This window comes from Gossypium hirsutum, chromosome A06 (assembly GCF_007990345.1).
Source record: "Gossypium hirsutum isolate 1008001.06 chromosome A06, Gossypium_hirsutum_v2.1, whole genome shotgun sequence".
In the NCBI taxonomy this organism is placed as follows: domain Eukaryota; kingdom Viridiplantae; phylum Streptophyta; class Magnoliopsida; order Malvales; family Malvaceae; genus Gossypium; species Gossypium hirsutum.
The window spans coordinates 1,958,814-1,986,395 of NC_053429.1; the positions used below are offsets into that span (position 1 = coordinate 1,958,814).

General features: G+C 31.4%; 2 protein-coding genes across 4 annotated transcripts; both read right to left on the bottom strand.

Annotated features, from left to right (window-relative positions):
• Nucleotides 1-1,046: 1,046 nt before the first annotated feature.
• LOC107941566 (protein ROOT INITIATION DEFECTIVE 3) lies at nt 1,047-3,950 on the bottom strand. The gene is made up of 8 exons (XM_016875131.2): nt 3,593-3,950; nt 3,408-3,521; nt 3,185-3,318; nt 2,951-3,098; nt 2,412-2,611; nt 1,965-2,092; nt 1,520-1,755; nt 1,047-1,394 (listed from the first exon to the last, which is right to left on the bottom strand). The coding sequence occupies exons 1-8, from the start codon at nt 3,794-3,796 to the stop codon at nt 1,224-1,226; spliced, it is 1,335 nt and encodes a 444-aa protein (XP_016730620.1). The 5' UTR covers nt 3,797-3,950; the 3' UTR covers nt 1,047-1,223.
• Nucleotides 3,951-17,377: 13,427 nt separating this feature from the next.
• Nucleotides 17,378-19,659, bottom strand: LOC107941567 (heat stress transcription factor B-4). Of its 3 annotated transcripts, XM_041114829.1 has the most exons (3): nt 19,117-19,659; nt 18,275-19,014; nt 17,378-17,716 (listed from the first exon to the last, which is right to left on the bottom strand). In XM_041114829.1, exons 1-2 carry the CDS (start codon nt 19,363-19,365, stop codon nt 18,286-18,288), a joined length of 978 nt encoding a protein of 325 aa, XP_040970763.1. In that variant the 5' UTR covers nt 19,366-19,659; the 3' UTR covers nt 17,378-17,716; nt 18,275-18,285. The 3 variants fall into 3 exon arrangements, with proteins under 3 accessions (XP_040970763.1, XP_040970762.1, XP_040970764.1); XM_041114828.1 differs by lacking the exon at nt 17,378-17,716 and having other exon boundaries at nt 18,151-19,014; nt 19,117-19,620; XM_041114830.1 differs by lacking the exon at nt 17,378-17,716 and having other exon boundaries at nt 18,151-19,014; nt 19,138-19,573.
• Between the last annotated feature and the right edge of the window lie 7,923 nt (nt 19,660-27,582).

Below are 27,582 nucleotides of genomic sequence, written 5' to 3' on the forward strand. Positions count from 1 at the left end.
CACAAACAATGCCAATTCTTGATGCAAGATTTGATGAAAGAGGATGCAGGTGATTCACACAGTGGTGGTGCCATAAGCCATTAATAATGTTTATGGAGATTGGTAGAGAAGAAAGGTTTAACTTGGAGGAGGAGCTTAATGTGGGCTCTCCTTACATGATTACCCTACAAGGATGAAGTGATTAACTCAATGAGTTGATATTAAAGAGACAAAAGTTGCATAGAGGACACCTTATCTTAAGGGAGCTCCTTCAACTTGACTGCAATATAAACTTTGTACATTATGGGGGACTAATTGTTGGGTATGTATAACAATGCTTCTACTTATTAGTATTTGGTAGTGTTGTACGGTATTTTCCTTTTAACAAATGATATGCTATTTTATTGGATAAATAAGGATAATGCTATTTATTATGTTAAATTATTTTTTATTAGATGGAAGTTAATTGAATTGTTAAAATTTTAATAATATTAGTAAAATATTTCTTGAATTTTTATAAAGTAAACATGGACCACGTGAGTTAATTACGTCTATTTTAGTTTAATTAGCTTTTCCATCCAATAAAAAGCAGTTTGACTATTTTGAAGATTGTGATGAAAAAAATTGAGCCAAAGCAATAAAATGTGAAAATAATAAAGGTTAATGGCCAGCTCAAGTGAAGACTTCAATTTGGTGTTAAATCTTTTTTTATCCAAATTATAAGTATCTTAGTTTGGCTTCAATGTTCAATTTAATAGTTGAATATATTTTTTTTGTCCCAATTAAGTACTTATGTCTTTTTACTAACTCAAATACCAAATTACACATTATAACCAAACTCATGTACCAAATGAAATATTAACCATTAATTATTTGAAAACAATTATATACAGATCTACAGTTGGATATAATATATGTATGCATGCATGCATGCTCAAATAAGTGTCAAGTGGATATTTACAATAACTTTGCAGTCAAACAAACATTGCATGATGTGCACTCACTTCTGTATTTTTGTTGCCATGAAAATTCCGACCAACCAAATGTGACTGTATGGCAGGAACATAAATATGAACATTTGCACATGCTGTCATAAATCCATATAATCTTTCTAGAATATGCTTCACAATTAAAGTACAAAAATTTGCTATGGGATTCTTGCTTATAATTGGAAACAAATTCAACAATGAAAATTTGAAGAAAAAAATGTAAAAAGAAAAGGGGTTTGAGGGGTAATATCTGAGTTAATTCCCTTTGGATCCTTCCATTGTTTGTTCATCTAAGAGCTCATTGACACAAAATTCCTGTAAGTTATCATAAACTTTTCTCAGTTGTTGAAACATCTCCATTGATCTTTGACAATCAGCCTTCAGTCTCTTCGCTTCCATTTCGGCCACAGCCGAAGACCCTTGTTGCTGCAAAAACAAATGGTTGACAAGGGTTTTATCAAACAAGGTTTTTGAGTCGAAACCACCATAATTACAGGCCAGTAATAGTAAATCGATGCTCATACTACTAAAATTGAGCAAGTAAAGAGAACCTGAAGTTGTTTAATGTGATCATTGATTAGATGAGAACTGAGGTATGAAGGGAGGTCGATACTATCTGGAAGCATAACAATAGCCTTGTTGTCCATGTCTTCATCGGTTGAATTTGCGTATTTTTCTAGCGGAGGTGGGAGTGAAAGTTCGTGCTTTCTTGAGGAAGGTTGTGATTTTGATTCTGCCCAACCAAGGGGGTATGGAAGTCTAACAATGACAATATTGTTCACAGGGCCTGAATATAATAAGTGCACATTGGTTACATGCTTCGGGTGTGTATAATAAAGAACATCACATGAAGAAACAGTATTTATGCTTTTTTGTATGAGATTTGTCCTAAACAAAAAGTTATGAAAATGAACGGAGCATGCATAGAAGGTAATGCTCGACACTAAAAGAATGCAATCTAATTAGTGCCTTTCATGGAAAACAAGAAACATTTACCTTTGGAATGTCGGAACATGCGAGTAATGTTTTGTGTTTTCACATCCCAAACTCGAATCATGCCATCCTCTGATCCAGATAGTAGCAAATCTCCTTCAGCACTATATGCCAAGCATGTAACTGGCTTACTGTCCAAAAAAATGATTGTAAAACTGTTAAGAGGCTATCATTCACCGATATTATTCAAATACGAGCAACTTTTCCTTTTTTTGATGCATAACAATCAGAAGTATCTCAAAAGTCCACCTTCAATCTAGGGGATTAGTTTTAGGGTTCCAAGCCTAAGAGCACAAGCCATAGCACCTCTACTTTAAGAACTAAAAGAAAGTATGAAGTTAAACGACAACAAGCAACATAGACTTTCCCGGGATTATTTGGGAGTATTGAAAAGATGGGCGAAACAAAAACTAATAAAAAAATGATAAAGTCTGAACAAAAAAGTAACACCTTTGATCAGTTAGTGAACCGATGATGTGCAATCCATAGTTGTCCCTAGGGGAACTTTCGGCATTAAGAGCAGCAATATAAATTTTACCATCTCGGCTGCCGGCATAGAAGACATGTTCACCAGGGTCTATTGCAATTGCATCAATGATGGAAGGAAACACAACGTTTCGTAATAATCTTCCCTTGGATAAGCTCCATACCTACTAGCAGTGAACGCTAAATCAGGAACATCCGGTAATTACAAAACAAATCAATTGATATTCCCCGTAATAAGATTCTATTACAAGCATGGTAGATTTGTCAAAAAACCAACAAAAGAATTGTGAATTACTATCATGTTAAGCAAATGCGTCAACGTTTCTATCTTTTCATTCAAATGCATATAGTTCAAAACACAATTTACTGATAAAAAGGCGATAAATAGATAAATTGGGTGGTGCCAATGACATGCCATTCAAAGTTTCTATCTTTTCATTCAAATGCATATAGTTTAAAACAACATTCCAATCACCAATCTCTTAAGATATTACAGAACAAACCTTACAAGTTCGGTCCTCGGAAGCCGACACGATGATTGCATTCCCTCCGCCATAACCAATAACAATATCTGTTACACGCAGAGTATGTTCCGTAAAACTATACTCATAAAGATGACTAACCTGCTGCCGTCTAACATCATCGAATATCCTAATTTACATCCAAATCAAAAGTAGAAACTATTAGCAATTAGTAACCACAATAATCAAATACGATACACACGAGTAAGGGTGTACATGAAAAGCGACCAAACTCGAACGCATCCATCTTCGGACCCGGAAATGAGAAGTGAATCATCTTCAGAGAAAACTAAACATGTAATTGCTCTATAATGAGCATGCCATTTCTTCAATAACCTACCCGTAGCAACCTAAACAAAAAACGAACCAAAAATGTTTAAGCTTTAATTAACAAACAAATTACTTAAAAATTAAATAAAGGGATTGAATTGTTTTATACCTCCCAAATGTAAATATCACCTGATGAACCTCCACCAACTATGTAAGCACCATCGCTATTAGCAATAAGCGGTTTAATGGGTTCAGCGGGAAAGCTTTTAACTTGGGCTTGAGGCTGTAAAAAATAAATAAATAAAATTAAGCAAAAAAAAGGGGGAAATTTTTGGGTGGTTAAAAAGAGCGTACCTTGGACCAAGACCAATAAAGGAGGTGACCGGAGGTGGCGGAGGGGTCACGAAGTTGAGAGCAGGCGAGGAAACGGCAACCGACGGAGGTAAGGCCGTGTGGAGGGGAGGCGCAAGTTTTGTAACGGAGTTGCTCCGCCCCTGTTTGTAGGTCCCAGCAACCGATGCCGCCGTCGATTGAAGATGATGCTATTACTACATTCATTGTTATTGGGACAAGCTTCGCTTGGTTCTTACAACGATAAATGATAATAGGGTTTTGTTTTGTTTTTTAGGGTTTTAGGTACAGGGGAGGATGAGAGGCTTGACACTGCAACAGCGAGAATGTTCAGAACGGAAACGACATCGTTTTTCCCTTTATTTTTTTTAATGATCAACGACATCGTTTAATTCATTGAACTCCGAATTATAGGTTAAATTGTAAAAAAAATTTATTCTTCTATAGAAATTTTCAAAATAGTCACTCAACTATTTAACCTTTTTTTAGCCTTCAATATTTATAAATTATGTTAATTTAATTTTTATTGTAAAAAAATTAACCCTTAACATTTACATATTGTGTGATTCGATTTACAGTTTTTTTTACAATGAGAGTTAGTTTTAAAAGAATGAGAAAATATTAAAATTATTATCTTGGATTTTTGAGTATTTCTTTTTTTTTTGTATATTTTCAGTCATATTTAAGTGATAACTTTGTTTTGTTGGTTTTTTAGGTGAAAGGGTCACGATGAGGAAAAAATGCAAATAAAATACCAAATTATACAATGTGTAAATTTGAGGGTTAGATTTTTTTTAAAATCAATATTAAATTGACACAATGTATAAATGTTGAGGGTTAAAGTTCCTATTATATCAATTTCAAAAGCTATCATAGTTAGTCAGTTGGTGACAATAAAACAAAATTGAATAGTTGGGTAAAAAAAAACTAATATTTGGATAAATACTAGTGTAGTTTACCCAATTTTAAAGTTGCATTTAAATATCAAAACACTTCAATTGAATCTTCAAACTAAGACACGGTACTAATCAAATTCTTTTTGTCAATCTAACGATCAGCTTTGACGTTATGATAACTTGAATTTCGTGTGGTTCGTTTTTAAATACGTATAGATTAATAATTTTTTTAAACAAGACAACGTCATTGATTGGATGGATATTTTAGTTTAGAATTCAATTGGAATGTGTTGAAGTTTAGAATTTAAATTTACAATTTAATTCATAGTTCGAGAATGCATCGTGCAATTAATCATTTTATATAATTTGTGTTAATCGCACATTGGTAAACTATGGATTAAGTTTTAAATTGATCCTAAAACTTTAAAAAATTTTAATTAAATCCTCAAAATAGTAATATAGTATCAATGATATCTCTCTGTCAACCTAACCATATATGGGACAGTAAATGTTAGCTTGGATCTACATGGAATATAGATTAAAACACGTGGGTCAACATTAAACCAAATGTATACTAATCGTATAAACAACTTAGATCTAATATTTGAAAGAAAAAAATAACCCTCTTAAATTTTAATGACGTGTTTTTGAACACATTAAATTCAAGCTTTCCATAAGGTAGGTATACTCAAAATCAAATCTAAATTGAAATTTAATGGCCAAGTTGATGGGTAAATTGACAGAATGATTTAATTAATATACAATACTAAAATTTTAATAATTAAATCAGAACATTTTGGAGTTGAGGATCAATTTAAAACTAGACCTTATTTAGGGAGCTATAGCGCAATTAATCCTTTTTATTTTCTTTGGGCCAGATATTTCGAAAATCAAAACTAGGGTTGCTCTCGACTATCTTCGGCCCAATATGCTGTGAACCCTAAATGGGATTTCTTCTTTTGGGAGCTATAAGCAATTAATCCTCGCATAAGATAGGACTTAAATATGGTAGGCTCTGAACCTAGGAGCTTAGGACCAGGGTGTTCGCGTTTGCCAATTGAGCATTATATATATATATATATATATATATTAAAATTTTAAATTTAATATTTAGAATTACTCATAATTCCTCTTCAATACTTAAATAAAAGAATAAACGCATTTCATCACACTCGAATCCATATCCTCCTGCATTGACAATAAACCAATGTTAATCAAGCTAAAACTTGTTCAACAACATTATATTAAAATTTTAAATATAAACAATTGACATATTTTTAATATTTATACTATAGTATGATATATATATTTTATATGACATAAATTAAATAATAACCAACAACCTAAATGAGTAAATGGTTAAAACTTTATGTTGAAACCTAAATGTCTAGAGTTCGAGTCCTAGTTTAATATCTCTCTCTCCTAAATTATAATGTAATCTCGATTTATATCAATAAAAAAGATGATATAAGCTTTAATTATACCAAATATATAATTAACATATTATAAAAATAAAAAACAAGTTACTTAAGCTTGAGCTTAAACTATAAAACCCAAATTCAAAATGTATTTAAAGAAGTATGATTTCATTTGATGAATTTTTCTTTTTAAATTCTCCTAAATGTAATACTTTTTAAGTGTTAGAAAAACAAAAATGGGACACATTTCATGTATCATTGCAGCTTTACAGTACTCCTTTTGATTAGCACTATACAAAACACCATTTTTTTTTTGTATGTATATTTGTGTTATTTTATAGGCTCTTGGCATATATCGTCAATAAAGTGATGGACCAAAAGAAATATAAAGGACGATAGATGTAAGTCAAACAAAATGGATTTTTCAGAAGGATTGGAAATATAAAGGAAGGCGTATATTAGTAACATTACAGAATTTCATTTAATCCATAAATAGTGTAATAAAAAATTAAGAAATGAAGTTTAGACATGACTTGTGAGAGATTATTTGGCAAAAACAGCAATAGAGAATTTAAATTGATTAGTTCTCTTCACAGACCCACCACAGTATGTTATATGACTGCTAAAGGAGGATACTCATATTTCCTATGTGGAGGGATCATTGTTTCTGTAAAATTCAATTTTTGTCAATTTCTCTCTCTCTCTCTTTCTCTTTTAAACCAAAAAATGAAAATAATTTCTTGGTCCAATATGGCAATTAAGCAACATTTTAAAAAAAATAGATCCATAATATATAAAATTATTGAAAATTTTAATTTAGTTGGTGTCACGAGCTAATTATATATCAATTTAATTTAGAAATGACTAAAAGTTCACTAATCTTACAAAATAAATTATATTATTACAAGGGTGTTTTTGTATTTTGAAAATAGTTTATATAAAATAAATAAAATCTTATATATGGTGAGATTTGAACCTAAGATATCATGGTTTTAAACATTTAGCTTTTATCATTTTAATAAATATATATTCCATATAATTTTTTCACTTGTAATCTAAAATATATAATTTCAATACCCATACTAAATGTAAACATAATTGTATTTATTATATTGCTTTTTATATTCGCCCCTAAAAATATATAATTTAATTTCGTCCCTAAAAAAATTATGACTTCACTCTTGAATTTCAAATTTGAGTCAAATTAGGATTATTTTATATTTTAATTATTTGAATTTAAGGTCAGATCATTTTAAAAACAGATTCTTTCAATTTCAAATTTGAATCTATTCTTAAAATGATTTTACCTTAAATTCAAATGATTAGAATATAAGGTTAGGTCATTTTATATTCTAACCATTTGAATTTAAGGTTAGGTCATTTTAAGGTCAGATCTTTGCTACAGTGGAAGTTGGTATCTCCTGACCAACCGATGATACCACCCTCTTTTTCCCCCTAATCATTATCCAATCATCAGATTAAATTTTTTTTTGGTGCCGTCACTGTGTCAGGCGGCACTAGTATGTATTTTTCAATATACTCGTAAAAAATATGGGTATTCACGGTGAATGAATTTTTTTTAATTGGTGTAGTCGATTTGTTAGGCGGTCCTGGTGATTGTTAGGGGAATAAATTTTTTTAAAAGGTGTTGTCGGTGTGTCAAGTGGCACTGGTGTAACACCCCTCGCCCGTATCCAATGCCAAGATAGGGCTTGAGGTGCTACCGAACTTAAACTTAACCAATAATAGAAAATCAGGCCATAAAATTTTGATCAATTTAAAACTTTTCATTTCATATGCAAACTGTCCCTTAATTGGGCTTACGAGGCCTAAAACATACATTCGAGGTGGTTCGGGACTAAACCGAGGCTCAAGAAAAACTTAGAAAATTTCGTGCTTTAAGGTTCCACATACCCATGTGGGTATAGGGCACACGCCCTTGTGCTTGGGACACACCCATGTCCTGCACTCGTGTGGCCAATTTAATTTTTACATTTTTTCATAAAACAAGTGCAGACTTCACATGGCCTTGATACATGCCCGTGTCCTTTCACACGGCCACAACATGGCCGTGGCGCAGCCCGTGTGCAAAAACCTGGGTATTCTGTTTCTGACGTCAGTATCACATGATCATGGTACACGCCTGTATACTAGGCCGTGCCCTCCACACGGCTGAGACACACAGACGTGTCTCTGCTCGTGTGACCCTTACCATGCATTCTAACTTGAAATTTCTAGGCACAGGGGACGCACAACCTTTTCACACGCCCATGGGGTTAACCGTGTGTCACACACGGCCTAGACACACGCCCGTGTGTCTACCCGTGTGGACAATATGAGGCTATCTACCAAGCCTCTTTTCCACCCTAGTGTACCTATTTTCATATCAATACCAACCAATACAAAAACAAGCATAATAGACATTCATTCAACCGTGAAGATGCATCTTTTATAGATTCAAAATGAAAGCCCTCATTCAATGCTCAATGTAAAGAGTAGAATTTATTCTAGACCAACACATTTGATCAATTCTCAAAGACACAAAATAATAAGGTCTAGCCCTATACATGCCATAATGAAAAATATAAATCCAACTATACTGAGTATTACGGTTGATAGTGTGATCGATATCTCTAACTTCAAAGGATCCTTGAGCAAATAAATCGGCAATGAAAGAAAACGGAAAGGAAAAATAGTAAGCATAAAGCTTAGTAAGTTGCATATAAATAAATATACCACATTGATTTCACCTCTAGTCATCATACTAATAGCACAAAGATAGGCATAAGCTTGACTTACTCATTACTGTCTACTCTAGTCACATTTTCTATTTTGTGCTCATACTCATGCATACCAAATAGGTACTTGTACCACTCACAACATTATTATAATTTCCTTACTAACTCGCTTCCATAACTTTTAAATTTGAGCCTTTCGGAATACTACCAGATATTCTATAAGCCTCAAACATGGGTTAAGTATGCCATGTCCCAGACATGGTCTTACACTGGCTATCCTTATCGAGGCCGATGCCATATCCCAGACATAATCTTACACTAGCTCTCGTACTTACATGCTGATGCCATGTCCCAGACATGGTATTACACTAACTCTTGCGTATCCATGTCGATGCCATGTCCCAGGCATGGTTTTACACTTACATGTCTCGTTGCCGATGCATGTCCCAGACATGTCTTACACTGGCTTAGTCTCGAGGCCAATGCATGTCCTGGACATGTCTTACACTAGCACTCGTCTCAATGCCGATGCCATGTCCCAGACATGGTCTTACACTGGCACACAAATTACCCAAATGTCATGGCATGAATATCTGGTTTGTTTCTTAGGGTTTCAACGGGGTCTTTCTACTATCTCAATTATTACTAAGCATTCTCAATTTACAGTTTAGTAATTCATGCTATATCAATTCAATGACAATGCAAATACATGTATTAACAATGTAGTTATATTATTTACATACAACTTACCTCGGATTACAAAATATACTCGACTAGTCGATTTAGTCGATTTGCTTGGCTTCCCCCGTTCTAGGTTCGGATTCTGTGAATCTTGATCTATAATAGAAAAATGCACTCATTTAGTCATTAAACACAATTAGGCAATCTAAAATTTACATCTTAGTTAAAATGACCATTTTGCCCCTATACCTTGGCAAAATAACCATTTTTCCCCTATGCTCGAAAATCAATTTTTATCAAATTTCCTCTTATTCTAGGCCTAGCCAACTCCATTTTTCTCTTATAGCAACCCCAAATTCTCACTATTTCATGCACTTACCACCTATTTTGCAACTTATGCAAAGTAGTCCCTTTAGGTGTTTTCATGCTAACACCTTTCACAAAAGTTGTTTAGAACTTTTCTAAGACTCATTTTCTTCCATAAATTTCAGGAAACAACATAAACTCTCTCATGTAAAATCCCTAGACTTTTCACCATTTTTCAAAATAGTCCTCTCATTTGAAAGCCCATGATACAAGCATGCCAAAAATGTAAAAATCATCAAGAAAATCATCAAGATCACTTACATTATGAGAGGAATAAGTTGCTGAAAATTTTAAGCTTTCAAACCTCCATATTTGTTGATATTTTCGGTGGGGAGAAGAGATGGAGAAGAAAGAAATTGATAGCTAAGCTCATAGGTATTATTTTATCACAAGATTATGTCATCAAGTCACCTAACATTGACCTTTTGACTAAATTTGCTTACTATGGCCGGCCACATTGTTTTTAGGGGTCTAATTTCTCTTTAAAAGTCCCTAATTTTAGTTATCTAACTATTTAACACATCTTGGTACTAAAATGGAACTTTTGCCTTTTATGCGATTTAGTCCTTTTTTTTGCAATCGGGCTCTCAAACATTAAAATTGGCTCACCAAATTTTTTCATACACTAATATAATCATGCCATGACTCTATAATAGTAATACATAAATTTTCTAACTTTGGATTTGTGGTCCTGAGACCATTGTTCCGACTAGGCCCTAAATCGGGTTGTTACAACTGGTGAAATTTTTTTAAAAATATTTTTTTTAATTGGTGTCGCCATGTTGTTAGGTGACACCACCCACTATATATAACCCATCCACAATACAAAATCAGTATATGTTGAAATGTTTAGTTTTTTGTTGAAAATTATTTTTTTAAGAGAAGAAAAAAATTAATAAAGATTTGTGGTTAGTAGTAGGGTAGAAAAAAAAAGATCAGTGTTCAATAGAATCGGAGAAAAGAGAAAAAAATATTTTTTTTGTGTTATATGTTCGAAAATGTGGGAGAAAAATTTATTTATGTTGATGTTTTAGGGAGAAACTGTGATAGTTTGAAGGTATGTTTGAGTTCACAATGATACGGTGGCACTAGGAGACCCACACATTTCATTTACCGTGTGGGGAGTGCACCATCACTTTAGAAGATGTCGCATTGTAACTCGGGCTCCTAGTTGGTAGTGGTTATATGGTCACGAGTTCAAGTATAGTGTTCAAACTTGCACATGAAAAGCCTCAGCAATTGACGATGGTTATGTGGTTAAGTTTAACACCACCATAAGATGATGCTTTATAAACTTCATTCATAAGTTTGAGATCATAATCATAAGAAAAAAGAGGTTTAATCAACTTATTCTTTTTCTCCATCAAAGTAGTATCGTTAACCTCATTGTCCAAAACATGTGCCACAGATGGAGGCAAGAAGACTGGCGATGGAGGAAGTGACTATGACGGTGGAGAAAAGCTAAAACATAACTCGGGATGACATCAATTATCGTTATTAAAGTGATGTATGAAAGGAAGGTAGAGAGAAAAAAAATTGAGAAAAAAAACTGAGAAAAAAAAGAAAATATGGGGAGCCCATGGCTACCAATGTGTCATGTGATTATTCGAACTATAGTTAATATCATTATTATACAAGTTAAATGATAGTAGGAATCATCATATTTCTATCCAGTATTCATGCAACTAGAATTATGATAACTATAAAAAAAAAACCTTTCTAGTTCACTCAAAAAAGAGCTATTGTTGTTAAAAAAAATATTTTCACTATCAAAATATATGGAATAACGGTCCTAACCATTCAGTGAATTTTTTTTCACTATCACTACAATCAAGTTAAAATTTTTTTAATAGGTGAAAAAATAATTTAATAGGTTGAAAATATTTTAATTGGTATTAACGGTGGAAAAAAACCAGTTTAAGAAAAATGCTAAGAGAAGAGAAAAAGAAATCGGGAAAAAAATGAACAAAAAAAATCTAAAAAAAATAAAGGGCGTGGAGGGGAGAGCCCGTGACCATCCGATCACCTCGGGGACACCCTCCAACACTACCCAACATATAATGTCGGTGTAGATTTAACAGCTTTGTAGTCCACCAACACCCTCATGCTATACTGCTTGATGGCAAATACGTAGTCCTTATTGTTCGCAAATTGTTGACCTACGAACAATTCTTTTGATTCGAAATCTATTGCCAACCGGTAAGAAAATATTAAATTGGGTACTCAGAAAACTTGGGTGCATTTGCCGCATCGGGATTTACACTCACTATGTGAGCTCCAAGGTCATTGTTTATGACAATGCAACAGCTTAGGTTCCTGACCAAAAGGGCATGTACATTTTCACTCTCGTTCGTGCCTTTATTATCAATATCATTTGGGACCTCATCCAGATCGGGGTTACTAAAATCTTCATCCTCGTGATGAGAATGACCATAATTATCAAGATCGTTTGCATCAATACCAATCACCTCCGGATGTATCTATAAACAAGGACTCGATTTAGGGTTGTTCTGCATAGTCAAACAATGGTGTGGATTTTTGGTCCATATCGATGTCCCTCTATAATCACACTGTTTTGCCCATCCAACATTCATATTAAAGTCAAACCCGTGTACAGACGATCGTCTCTCAACAGACGCTCTCAGAACCTTCGTAGACGAGTCTTGAACTCCATATTGTTGACTTAATGGAGTGACATTTTGAACGGGCTTCACATCCGCTAATTCAGCAAACAACTAAACTGATTTAGCTTTCACATTCCCACTCAAGCAATAAAGTGTGATCATTGGCTCCACATCTTGATATAGTGGCGACACTAAAGAAAATATATTTTTTTAAATATGATGATTGAGTAATGATTAGGGGGAAAAAGAGAATGGTACCGCTGGTTGGTTAGGCGGCACAGACTGTCACTATAGCAAACCGGTCATTTTTATATATAATTTTTCTTCTAGATCATTTTCGTATTTAATTAATATTTTAAGGTTATTTTTGTAAAAAAACAATTATATATTGATACTTATATACGTGTGTTTGTGTCTCTCGCTCATGGGGGACTTAAATGGATGTTTCTTTTACATACTTTCATCACTGTCTCACATAGTTTTCTGTCTTAAGTAATTTAATAACTGCATGAAAAAAGGGAAAAGGAACTTGTTGTAATGGCTAGTCAAACTTTATGTTAAAAACTTTACTAGTATAGGATTTCGGACAAAGTGAAAAGTAAAATGACACAAAAAGAGAAAGGTCAAATTTGGTTTTGGTCCTTCAATTATACTTAAAATTGAGGTTTAATTTCTGTATTTTGATTTAGTGTAATTTTATCTTTTATGTTAGTTCAATTAATTAAAAAAAAGTTAGACTATTTCACTTAAAATGCTGATGTAAAATTTTCTTTAAAAATACATATTTCAATATAGAAAAAATCCATGTCAACATAATGAATTGAAATGAGTAGCTTTAAAAAAAAATCCAAGATTAATATTTTAATATGAGTTATGGACTGACTAATGAAGTTATAAAAATTAATGATCAAAGGGTTAATATAATTTTTGATCCCTCAAACTTGGTAATCAGATCCATTTTGGTATATGTATTTTTTTGCTCATTTTAGTACTTAAACTTGGGTTCTTTAAAAGTGTGATAATATGACACTATAAGATTGTATGGCATCATCATTTGAAACTTTAAAAAATCTATTTTTTATTTTATTTTTCAGCTTATATACATATTTAAATTTTTAGGCGATGATTTGGCACAATTTTAGACTGCCACACCTTTACTGTAATATCTTGATTTTGGGCCTAGTCGGAATAGTGGTTTCGTGACCATAAAACCCGAGATAGAAATAATTATTTTATGATTATTTTGAGGTCTATGATATGATTGCATGATTGTGTGAAAATTTCGTGAAGAAATTTTATGTATAAAGTGCTTAAATTGAAATTAGGGACTAAATTGAATAATTTGTAAAACTTGCATTCTAGAAGTTTCTAGTATGAAATTGTTTTGAAATATTAATTAGGAGGTCTTAAATAGAAATTTTACCAATGTCTAAGTCTATGGACAAAAATTGGACATGGATGGAATTTTTGGAAAGTTTAGTAGTAAGGGCATTTTGGTCATTTAGGGGTAAAATGAATTAAAATACAAAATTAAAAGCCAATTTTGCTCATCTTCAACCCCATGGCCGAATATAGCAAGGAGAAACCATGGCTAGGGTTTTTCAAGCTTCCAAGCTCGATTGTAAGTCCGTTCTAGCCTCGTTTTTAATGATTTTTACGTTTTTGGAGTCCTGGTAGCTCGATTAAGCTTATGCTAGCAATAATTCAACCTAGGGTTCATATTTGGAAAAATAACCATAGGTGAAATTTGTGTATTTTGGTGTTTTATGATAGAATATGAGGTTTTAAATTATGTTAGACAACTTGTGCTACTCAGTTTTAAGCGAAAACTAGCAAAAGCGCTTAATCGGTAAAAATACCTAATAGTCATAAGTACATGTTAGAGTGAGAATTTGATGTTTCCGTAGAAGGGAAAAATGATCAGCATGTCATAAAACATAAGAAAATAGGATGAATTTTAATTTACGAGCTTTGGGGAAAAAGTGTACATATGCAAAAGTTTAGGGGCAAAATTGTAATTTTTCCAAAATATGATTTTGGGTCAATTTGAATAATGTGAGTCCTAATTAGACTATATTTTAAATGATAGAGCAAGGAAAACTGAAATTCGGGCTAAAATGGAAAAATACCAAGTTGTGGACGAAATGGTAAAAGTAGCCATTTTCGCATACGAGGTAAGTTCATGTGTAAATAATGTAGCATAATTGTTATTTTTAAGTTATTGATGTTAATTATATGATACGCTGATTTTTAATCGTGAAATATTATGCTTTGTGGTTAATGTTGAGTAATATGCAAATTATGTTTACTACTTGATAAATATGAATTGCTACCGAGTATCGGTTCTGATATTCCATGGAAGACGACAAATGTGAGATCGAGGGAAAAAGCCCGTTTGAACCTTAGGAATAGATTAGGATACAAGTGACATGTCACTAGGATGGTTGAGCATCCGAACTCGTTGAGTTGAGTCCGAGTTCACTTATGGATGCGAATGTCCGAACTCGTTGAGTTGAGTCCGAGTTCGTGAAATGTAACTAGGCATTCGAACTCGTTGAGTTGAGTCCGAGTTCACTTATGGATGCGAACGCCCGAGCTCGTTGAGTTGAGTCCGAGTTCACTTAGGGGCGGGTTACATGATTTCTTGATTACATATGAGGCACTTATGTGCAAATTATCCGTGTATCCGAGTTGTATTCTGATGTGTTCAACGGGTGAAATTTCTAGTGAAATGAAAGAACACTTAAGATGCAAGCGACGTTTTGGTAAGTGTTGTGAAATGGAAACTTTGGACAGGTATGTTCTTAACCCTCGAGTTGATAATAGATACAACAACGATAAGGTAGTAAGATGATGAATGATGTTTAGAAATATGATATATGTTTTGGTGATACCATGCTAAAGTTGTTTGGTATATTTGTATTGTTATGTTACTTGTTATTTACATATGAACTTACTAAGCATTTATGCTTACTCCCTCCTCGTTATTTACTGTAGTTTTGAACAAGCCAGCTCGAGAATCGGGACGGGTCGAAGGTTCGATCACACTATCCAAAGGACATTCATCTGGGTAAATGGCTTGTAAAACTTAAGTATGGCATGTATAGCAATATATTTATTTTGTGTAAATAATTTTATGATATGGCCATGATTGGTTGAGAAAATGTTTGACATTGATAAGTCATGGTGATGGTTAAATTTAGATCGTGTTTGATATCATGGAAGTTTAATAGGTTATCTAGTTCATAACAACTCATGAAAAGATGAAATTTGCCTTAAAACAGAATATTGCTGCAGCAATGACATGAATTTGAAAAATCACTAAAAATAGTATAAATGGAATTAAATGATGAGCAAGTTATGAAATTTAAGCTTAATGAGTCTATTTCATATGGATTAAAAAACAGGCATATAAATTATACTTTATGAGATATTTGAAACCTTGTGAAACAGGGCCAGAGTGATTTCTGGGTCCTCTGTTCTGACTTTAAAAATTCATAATAAATTGTAAAAAATAATTAGAAGTCATTCTTTATATGTACAGATTCCTTATTGAGTATAGTTTTAATAGAAACAAACCTCGTAGTCATTGAAATTTTGTATAGAGAGATATCTGATTCGTAATACACAGATGTCAGAGCAGTCGAACCCTGAAATAGGGGAGACTTTAACTAATAAACTGTACTAATTGGCCCAACCAAAAAATTCTAGAAAAAAATTAGTAAATAGATATATGAGTCTAGATTTAGGGAAAATTTACGGATCTTGATTTTGAGTTTCGTAACTCGAGATATGATTTTTCTTGTAACTATGACGCTAGTAGCTAGAAAGCTGTGAATGTAGAAACAAAAGATTTGAAGTTCTTAATTTGATAAATTATGTTCGGTAACTCCTCAAGCTCGACTCCGGCGACGGTTTCGGGCGTGGGGGCGTTACATTTACACTTTCACAAAATTTAAGTTCAGGTATCAAAGTGGATCTAGTTACTAAATTTAAGTATCAAATTGGAAAACAAAAGGTATATGTATTAAAGTGAACCTAGCTGCTAAATTTAAGGGTAAAAACATACATTAGCCCAAGGCCAAATTATACCATAAAATAATGATTAAATTCTATATTTAAGGGAGGGACCTAAACCATAATTTAACCAAAAAATATAGGTACCAAAGTAGACCTAGTAAATAAATTCAAGGGATAAAAATGACATTAACCCAAGACCAAATTATGCCAACATAAATTATAAAGACTAAAATCTAAATTTGAGCATATTAGAAGGACCAAAACAAGAATTTAACCAAAAAGAAATGTGGTTTTTGGGAAGGGTTTTGGGTCCTAGGAGAAAGAGGAAAGAGAGATTGCATTTAACGGAAAAAAGAGAGGAATCCAAAGATGGGTGTTGAACACACTGATCACATACTTAAAGTAGGAAAAGACAAAGGTTTTTCTGGTCCTCAGAAGTATAGAAGCCCCTTTGATACAAACATTTCAAACCCAACATTTTTAGTCTGTTTTTCTCTCTTTTATTTCGCTTTCATCGATTACATCCAACTCTTTTGGAATTTTTTGAATTCACCCTTTTACTTTGTAAATTCAAACCATGATAATAATAATGGAGATTATGAGTTATAACTTAACTTTTTTTTTAATAATATTCATAAATTACACTCACAATTAGTTAATTCCTTCAACATGTTTGCCATTGTTTTTCGAAGATTTTCTGCCTCCTAATTCTTGTTATAGTGAATATGTGAAGTGTCATCTGCATTTAAACGTGTCGTAGAGTGAAATTTGAATCCATAATGATAAAAGTATAATAGATGCTCTTGTATTAGGAGACGAATTGTATTTTGTCCTCCCTATTAAAAGATGAGTAAATTAGTCTCTATAGATTAGATTAAAGAGAAAATTGATCTTTCTATTAAAGATTTTATTTATTTCTATTGTTAAAAACTGGTTATATATATCAACATAAGGTATATGTGTCACTCCACGTATAACCGTATAGTTATTCCGTCAATTATACTAGTTTTTAACAGTAAAAATGGATTATCTTTTTTATTAAAAAGATCAATTTGTTATTTAATCTAATTTATAAAAATTAATTTATTATTTTTTAAGTAAAAAACAAATTATAACCTAACTTCTAATATAAGAATCTCCATGATATTTTTACCACCAACAAGCTCTAACTTATACATAAATAAGGTAGCACATGAACTAAGAAATCTTTTCTTTAGTATTAAAGCATGGATGTACTTATCAGTCATTAATGGAAACGAACCAGAGATATCCCTTGAGAAGTTGTCTATGAATGCAGGCTATATAGCCAGAGACTTCCTCAGCTTTTTTCTCTCTCTCTCCCCCTCTCTCCTGTATTAATGCAGCTGTATATATGTATATGAAACTGTAACATACATATATTATCAGAATCATGAATAGAGTGAACTATAAGCAAGAGCATGAACAATAAATTGCACCAATGAGAAACTAAAGAAAAATAGAAGCATCAAAGATAAAAGTGTTTTGAGATTCCTTTTGAACTTCAAATCACCTGCATTGATGTTTGTGTGAAGAAGAAGGGCACTGAATTTATATACAAAGATAGTCTCTCTCCCCTCCCCCCAAAGTGAGTTTGCATTTTCTTTCTAATTCAAAATGAGTAATTTTTAGGTTGTGTACAATTATATAAAAAATAAATTGATATTTTTGTTAAAAATTTTATTTTTATTTATTGTTAAAAATTGATTTTTGTACACTATCGTAAGGTACACGTGACATATCACGTGTCACTATTTGTTTACTCTATTAGTTACGCTAATTTTCAATAGTACAAATGAATGAAAATTTTAAGAGAATCAAATTGTTTTTAAATTTAATGTACAAGAACTAATTTATCCAAGTTTTTAGATAGAAGAGATAAAATGCAATTTTAACTCTTAGTACAGATTGGATGATATTTTACCTAAAAAGAAGCTAACATGTAGAAGAAGGCATAAGATTCAACCCTATATCATCTTTTTCTAAGACCAAACGAGGTTTATGAGTCTCCATGTTAGCTGCCGTTGAACCACCATATTCAGGGTGTAACCTTTTCTTGGATTGTAAAGGGACACCGAAGAGCTTTGTCTTGTTGTTGTTTGGTTCTTCATTTAAGACTTGAACTTGGGGTGTTGGACTATTTGGATAATACCCAAAGTGGTGCTGGTTTGGGGAACAAAGGAGCAAAGAAGGAGAATATGAATTACTTGGAGTGACTGGTTTAACATGGTTTTGAACAAAGTAGATGATATCATTGTAAAGCTTTTTCATATGTGCTAATTCAGAGATGAGTAAATTGTTGCTTCTTCTTAACCTTTCATTGTCTTCTGATAAAGCTGTAACCGAGCTGTTGTTATAGCTTCCTCCACCGCCGGTGGTTGAAGAAAGCGGTGGTGAGTCACACCAGTTGGTTGTTTGTTCATCTGAGTCAGGTGGTGAAATGCTAACTCGGCTTGGAAATGGAAAGTAACCATAATGAGTATTATTAACCATAGGTGACTGTGTGTGTAAATGACGGTGGTGGTGGTTGTAGTGGTTTAACGCTGCCGTCACTTGTGGCTGAGCTGTTTTCCTTCTATGGATCTCACAAAGCAAGTGTTTTTCACCTTTCTTGAAGTACTCATTGGCAAATTCCCATCTATCCGGTACAATCTTCCTAAAACCCTAAAACAAAACCAAAAATAAAAAACAACAATGAAAACTTCGGATTCATTACAAAACATAAAAAAGAAGAAAAGGGGTTTGAGTTTGTTTTTTTGTTATTACATAAGTGTTGAGTTGTCTCACAAAGCTAGAGAAATTATTGTGCTTGAAGTAATTAGGAAGAAGATCACGAGCAAACTCGGGTGGCCGCCATACAACAAAAGTAGTATCATCTTCACCCCATGAAACAATGTGATCGGTGGTGGGATCGTCGACAAGTTGGTAAGTTTTGGTTAAAAATGGAGCTGGTACTGGTTTGTGTGAGTCAAGTGATAGTAATATGCCTTCACAATTATCAAGCATTAAAGCCATTGAAAAGGCAAGAGGAAGAGGATGGTGATGGGGAGATTTTAATGGGGGTTTTTTGGATTTGTTTTTGTTACTATTTAATTATGCGAAAACTGGGATATGCAGTGAGTGAGAGAGAATGTAAAAAAAGGGGTTTCAAGGCAAACCCGTGACCCTTACAACCCACCTCTTTTCCTATGTTTATGGTCTGACAGTAGATCCCGCGCACACCCACTTCAAATGTAAGGCATAAGGGGATGGGTACATACAATCTGCCTTTCTCTGAATTTACAATGTGGCCCTTTCCTTTTACTTCCAACTGCATCTAAAACTACATTGGACTTGAGAATAAAGGTCAGTTTACTATTAGGGTTAAAATAATACAGTGAAAAAGTTTTACAATGGATTAGTTTATTATTGAAGTTGAAAAGTGTATTGAGGAATTTGATATTGTTTACAATTGATGTCAAAAAGTGATTTCGAGAAGATAAAATATTTATTTTAAATATGATGATGTAAAGTAGAAGATTGAATAGGGATAAAAAAGTAATTTCATTAAAATTCATTTTTTCAAAAGGTAAATGTTGAAATTTTTGGCTTGATTAAAATCTTGGTTTAAAATCAAATTTTGGTTTGAGCATCTACTTATTTAAACTTCAATGGTAAATAAAATTAATGTTCATCATTGTTGTCAAAAATTACTTTTTTAAAGAATAAAATGTTCATTTAAAATATTATGTTGTAAAGTAAAAGATATTCTAAACTTCTTTAACAAAGATAAAAACATACTTTCAACCAAAAACAGGTTTGTAAAGCTTTTAGCTCAAATTCAAATCCCAGTTCAAAAACATAATTTGCTTTAGAAAAAATGACTTATTTACTATTGTTTTTGACTTGAAACAAAGCCTAACTTCAAGTCTAGAGCATTTAAGATAAATTTTCTAGATTTTTACTACCATCTCAATCAACAACATATCCCACAAAACATGAAACAAATAATCAAATTAATGATTACATGTAAAAGTTTATTAGGGTAATATGGTAAGAACCATAGAAACCTTTTGAATGTTCTAATGCATGAGCATAATAAAAAAGAAAAGAAAAGGAAAGGGCATTTCACACTTTCACTTCACGTCAAACGAGCCTTCACTTTTTATTTCTTTTTAATTTCCTTTTTGATTTTCATTTTGTAGCTTTCCTTGTGTCGTTTAATATAACATCGAAGCCAACACAATTTTAATATATAATAATGTTTATATGTATATATGTGTATGTATATATATGAAAAAAAGGCGAAGGATACAACACGGAAGTACGTGATGGGATTTTAAAGGCTGTTGTCGTTGACGACATTTCTTCTTATTCTTTAATTTTCTTCTTCCATTTTCTTTTTTCTCTTTGGACTTCTTCTTCTTAACATTACTCTTTGCTTTCGTAATATTCCAAACTTCAATAACATATATATATTATGTAAATATAGATGCTCTTTGTTCACTGCTGCCTTTACTGACTAGTTGCTTGCAATTGTTTTTCATTTTTCTGTTTGCTTTGCCTTTTTCATCTTAAATTTGGCTTTTCTTTTCTTCTTTTGCTTACGTGTCTCTAAGTTGATTCAATTATTGCACCTAAAAGTTTATCTCGGTGGTTCAAGTCTTAAGGGATAATTTGTTGGTGGAGTCGGACATTACGTTATATATTCAGGAGAGTTCAACGAATCATGAAAATAGAAAGGCGGTGATTGATTTGGCATGTTTCCAAAGAAGATAATTGAATTGTTGATTGTTTGGCTAAGTTGAGTTTAGGTGAGAGGACAGGCTTATGACGAAGTCTCTCATATTGCCTTAGAAGCTCTAAATCAAGATAAAGCTAGGGGTGCTTTCGATTAATTTAGTTTGATGTAATCTTTGTTTTTACCACACAAAAAAGGTTTATCTCATAATAAAATTGAGGTTTTAAAAAATATAGATAAAAAGTATCAGGTTATTGTAATAGATGTTAAATTGTATTTTGTTTCATTTACTCAAAAAAATAAGTAAATTAGTCTCTGTACATTAAATTAAAGAGCAAATTAGTCCTTTTGTTAAAATTTTCATCCAATTCTATTGTTAAAAAATGGTGTGGTTGATGAAATAATCAGATAGCTACAAGTGACACACCATGTGTACCTCATCTTGAAAGATAAGGACAAATTTTAACAGTAGAAATAGATAGAATTGTTAATAGAAGGACCAATTTTCTCTTTAATCTAATGTATAAGGATTAATTTGTTTTTTTTAGTAGAGATAGTAAAATACAATTTGACTCTTAATATAAGGACTTTCATGATACATTTTACAATAAATTTAAGATGTCAAATTTAATTTTCACTTTATGTAAATTGTATATAGGTTTCAAGTATATAGTTATTAAGATTTATTTCTCATCCTCTCTTTTTATATTTATTATGGTTTAAATTTGAAATGTTTTTCTTTTAATTATAATCATTCAAATGTATTAATTGTACCTCTTCAAATATATATATTTTTCATAAAGGTCAAAATATATTATTCTTCTTTGTATTTCGTCGAAGTTTTAACTTAATCTAATATACTTAATAAGTTGAAAGTTATTCTTTTTATTAAAAATTTTTAGTACAATTAACTATACAATTAGTATTTTCTGTTAAAAATTTGAACTTTTATGACTTGATGTTAATAGTGAATATGGTAGTAAAATATATTACACATTTAAAGAGAAAACGGAAATTTGAACTCTGAAAATTACATTATTAAGAAGAAAAGACATAAAATCTTAAACTTAAACCGTAAGACTGACATAAATAATAAAAAAAATATATTTACCATTATGATGGGGGATTTTTACTGCAAACAAAGTGTCAAAATTTAAAGAAGATTGCATGAAAACCATATGGCAATGAGTGGACTGTGAGGGATCCTACAAAAGTGTGAGAGACGGATTCGTTTTTGTGATAGGGCAATAAAGAGAGTAGGTCCAAAGCCAGAAAAAAGAAAAAAAAATGATGAGTAATTATTTCACCAAGATACTCAACTCATTAATGATTATTTATATGTATAATATTTTATAACTTGTTTTTTTTTTCTTATTTTTCAAGATTCATACAATTCGTACGTTTTCAAATTTAATTAATGATATTAACCAAAGATCGAGGAAACACAAAAGAGGTGAAAGGTGGGTAATTTCAGGGTATGTTCTTAACTATGTAAATTTAAAAGAGGCATTTAATGGGAATGAAGAATATACTGCACAAATTTTCATCTTCGTAAATTAAAAAACGTGAAATTATAATTTGAATGTTGTTACTTAATGGGTGATTCTTTTGGAAGGAGTTGTCTGATGGGTCAATACTCGAGTATTTGATTGGTTTTTTTAATAATCAAAGATATTGTCCTTGTAATATTTTGTTGAGAATTAGTGTATTGTAAGTATGTGTTCGGGAGGTGTTGATTTACAGAATCAAATTCAAGTGGTACCATGGTTGAAGGTAAGTTATTTATATGTTGAAATTATATTATTACAAGTGTTGATAGGAAACTAAATTGAGTATAAATAAATAAAATAATCACTGTGTCGTGAAAGAACTATTATTTTAGAGGTAAATTTATCCTGATCAGTGTAATTGTGTAGCAGATGTTGTCTCCCAAAATTAACACAATACTTTAATATTCGCATACCTGAATAAAGGAGGTGGAACACATTTTCTATTGCTCTTCTCAAAGGAATCGAAATCGAAAAAATAAAAACAGTTGGTCAAAAATCTGATCGAAAAATAAACTAAAAGAAAACCGATAAAACCATATACTAGATTCAATTTCCAGAAAAGACTTTTTAATAACAGACGACCAAAAATTATAAGACAAAACTAAAAACAAAATCCAATTAAATAAAAATCATAATCCATAGATTTTTTTAATAGCAGAGGACCAAAAATTATAAGACTTTCATGTTCTTTTGACTGTTTGCTATTTATTATCATATAGTTTATTAGCTATATTACGTACTTCCCAATGCAATTTCATGCAAGTGGTAACTATAACCAAAATATAAAAAATTTGTATCTACCGCAAAAATACAAAAAATTACATGTGACAGTACTGGTAATACATCTAATGTTTCATGTTTTTTTCGTATTAATTATCTAAAATAAACCTAACCCAGTCAAAATCTTTTATATAAATATTATTTACAAATATTAACATATCAACTACAATAATCTCTACCGAGTCAAGCTAACTATCCGACCCTTAAATAGGTTTATTTTAAAGTTGAATGATGAATTTATTTACGAATCTATAATATAATGTTTGACTAGATAATTTAACCATATTATATTTTTCTATTATTTTTATATGTTCCATAATAAAGTATACGAGTTTAGTGAATTTTAAATTGTGACTTTAAAAATGACTTGAACTCAAATCATCGTTATGAAAAAGTGATGAAAATAAAAATAATCAATAAAATTAAAGCTTTATGGTATTTTTATATTAAAAAAAAGAAGATTATTTACTTTCAAAAGAAACCTATCCACTTAAAAGATTTTAATCAAATTACATTTTCAACTAGCTTTTCATCATTAAAAAGAAAAAATCCCGCCTTAAATGAAGTATTATCTTTTTCACCTAGAGTAATATTTTTTTATAAGATTTGAGTTTAATTATATTAAGTTAAATTATTTCTAAAATTAAATTATCGTAACGCTTCATTGAGACTTGAAATATATCTAAACTTAAATTAAAATAAATTTATTCAAAAACCACATATATTAAAACTTAAATTAAAATAAAATCTAGTTAGACATAATTTATAAATATGAGTCTTTAAATTTGAAATTTCGAAGTTGTCGAAATTTCATCATTATCATTCAATCCAGCTTCTTTAGCATCATATGTATCAAAACGGATTGAATGTATTACATTATCACCATCAAGACGTTAGAAGTGACAATGAACTTTATCCCCATGCATTAAAATCCAAGAGGTTAATAGTAGTGACAATGAACTTTATCCCCATGCATTTAAATTGAGTTCCAATTTTAAAAAAATCATTGTTGAAAGAATTTTACTTGTTAATTACGTTATTGATTCAATAGTAAACATGTGTGAGTTTTAAGTAGAATGGAATGAAATTTAAGATTTGATATTTGTATTTGTAAACATTTTCTCCTTCTTTTATTGTAATATATTTGTTCACTTATATAAAAAAATGAAAAAATATTACATTATTTTCATATCACTAAGCCTAATGCCAGTCTTTCAAGTCCCAATGCTTATAGATGAGGCAGGTAATGAGCAAAAAAGCACCTTCCGAAACGTGCAATTGCATGCTTAAATGTGTCTCTGTCTCTTTCCTTTCTCTTCTCCATATCTTTCTTAATTCTTCCTTCCAGGGAGGGCCTTATACGACTGCAAAAAACCTGCATAATTTGCAGCGGCTGACATGGACAATGTCTCTTTTATTTTTGTTTAATTTTGTTCATGGTTCTTTGCATCTTTCCCATTCTCGTGATTCATTTTGTTCTTTTCCATGATGTAATAAATAATTTTACCATTTATTATCACCATCACTTATCTCCCTCTTATTCATTTTAGATACACATTTGTGGGAATGATTTTTCTTTGCAATTCATTTGTCTTTTGCTATTTTCTTGGCCCTTTCTTTTTTTTTTCTTCTTGGTTAAATTTATGAAGGATGTAACTTCAAATAAGCAGGGTCAATTTTATGAGACATCCCCAAATATCCGTTGGATTTTGATTTAGTTTTTTTTAGTGCAGCACAATTGGAAGGTTGGTACTTACATGATAGAGACATACCTACATCACACACGCACACATAAAGCTACCCAAATAATAAAGGATTATTAGTTTTTTGAAAGCTCGAAACTAGATGGATTTTATGAGTGAACAACATTTAATTTTTAAACTTTAATAGTTTTTAATCCTGTTCTCAAGATTCTACCCATGGAAACCACTTGAGTTCGAAATTGATCACAGACTTGATTTAAATTAACATTTAATGCTTAAGCTAATAGTTCTAATAGAAAGGTTTGATTGATACCAGCTAATACTTTGAGACATTTTTAAAAATTTAAAACCAATTTAAAATTTGAGTTATGATTTAGACACATCTCGCAATATTGATTCATTGAGATTCCAACAATGACATACTAGACATTGTTATATGTATACTTTGTGAGCTTACCTTGCTAGATTCATGACTCCATTAGTCAACTCCTTGCGAGTTAGGACACCCGTGAGTCCAATGTCTTGCGAGCACAATACACGCGAGTCTGAATTGATGGGACTACATGCCTGACATAGACAAGACATCTGTCATTTACATGTCATGAATATTTGTTCCTTATACATGATAACTCATACCTACGACAATAAAACATCTGTTAAAGATTGTGTGACGCGAACCCGTCACTTGTTGAAGGAATAAATACAGTGGCAAAATAAAAGGATTTGTGAGAACAAAAGGCCGAGGGTTTTTTCTATTCGAATATGTATAGAACTATTTTTCTTATATTTGACTTTGATTAGAACAAGGTTTTTCAACCTTTAAATAGATGTAGTTGAAAATCTTTTGTATCATTCGTTTTTCAACTTAGTAAATTTCTCCTTCTCTACCCGTGATTTTTCTCAAAAGAAATTTTCACATAAAACCTGTGTGTTATTATTATTTTTCTTATTACTTTGCGATCATTCTACGACTATTATCGACGTTTATTCTTACAGCATCAATAGGTCAACTAAATTCCAAGAAGTCCGAAACCAATATATGAGTGACATGCAACATTTGGAGAACTATTAGGAGCAATCCTTAAAAGGGTGAGTAACTCCAGAAAATGAAACCATAACACTCTTATTTAAAATTCTTAGCTCTCTTTCCAATCTTCTCTCGATACTCACATTTCAATCTCTTTAATCTCTCTATGACTTTCACCCTACTGAATGAATCGTCACCACATTCTCCCATTTGTATTAGAATTAGTTCAATATTGATAACTAGAAATATATAGTGTTGAGTATGACTTCTATTTCAGTCAAAATTAAGAAATAGTCTTTCAGTCAAATTCTGTTTATTTGTTTCAATTAAACTCTGATTAGTTTAGATTATTTTAGTATTATTTGACATATAAATGTAGCCTATAAATAGGTTTTTTTACAACCTTAGAAAAACATTAGAGATTAGAACTCATAACACATTTAGAGAATTTTGTGTTTACGTTATGAGGGTTCTTTGTTTTCGAGTTTTCGGGGTTTAGTTTTTATCTCCATCTTTTGTACTTTTCGCTCTTTTGCCATGATAGTAAATTATCTTTGCCCTTGATTTTTTATCCTTTTTGGAGGGTTTTTCTATGTTAAATTTACGTGTTCAATTTCTCAATTTATTCTACTATTTTTTACTTGTTACTTAATCGAGTAAGTCCTAACGTATAGCAAATTACCTACTACCATTGATTAACCTAATCATGAAGTTAAATCCATGGGGAGTTAAAAACATGAGATCGTGATAAATAGGTGGAGTCCATCATGAAATACAAAAAAAATGGGTCCTATATCATTGATGAAAATCAACAGTTTATGGAACATGGAACAGTTGAAAAAAGAAACACAGTTTCTGATGATGAAAAGGAAGGTTAAAACTACAAGACAAAAGCTTGTCTTTCTTTTTCATATAGTTGTGTGTATATGGGGAAATCGAGTTTTGTATGCATTAAGACATTCATCATCATCATATATGTTAAGAGCGCAAAAAAAAAAGGGTCCTACGAATAACAAGTAAATCTAAAAGAACAAAGTTTGATGATGTTTTTGTACTCAAACAAGTTGTCAACAACTTAGACACAGATATAAATATCCCTATTGAGTCCCCACCACCATCACTACTCAAAATCAGCTCTTTCTCAATACTTTGAGTTGCAAAGAAGATTCTATTCTAATTTCTAAACCAATCTTTGGGTGTAAAATTCAAATTCTGAATTGAAAATCGATTGATTTGAAGGTTGGGTTATATAAGTTAGATTGAAAAATTATGAAATCAGTAAAAATTAGAACTAAAAAATCGGTAAAATTGGTTTTCTTTTATTATTTTGAATTTTTTTTGGTAAATATATATAATTTTATTTTTAAATTTTTGGGAATTTTTAATTATTTGAATTAATATTTTAAAATTTTCTAAAATGATTAAACCAGTTGATTCAACTAAAAAATAGTT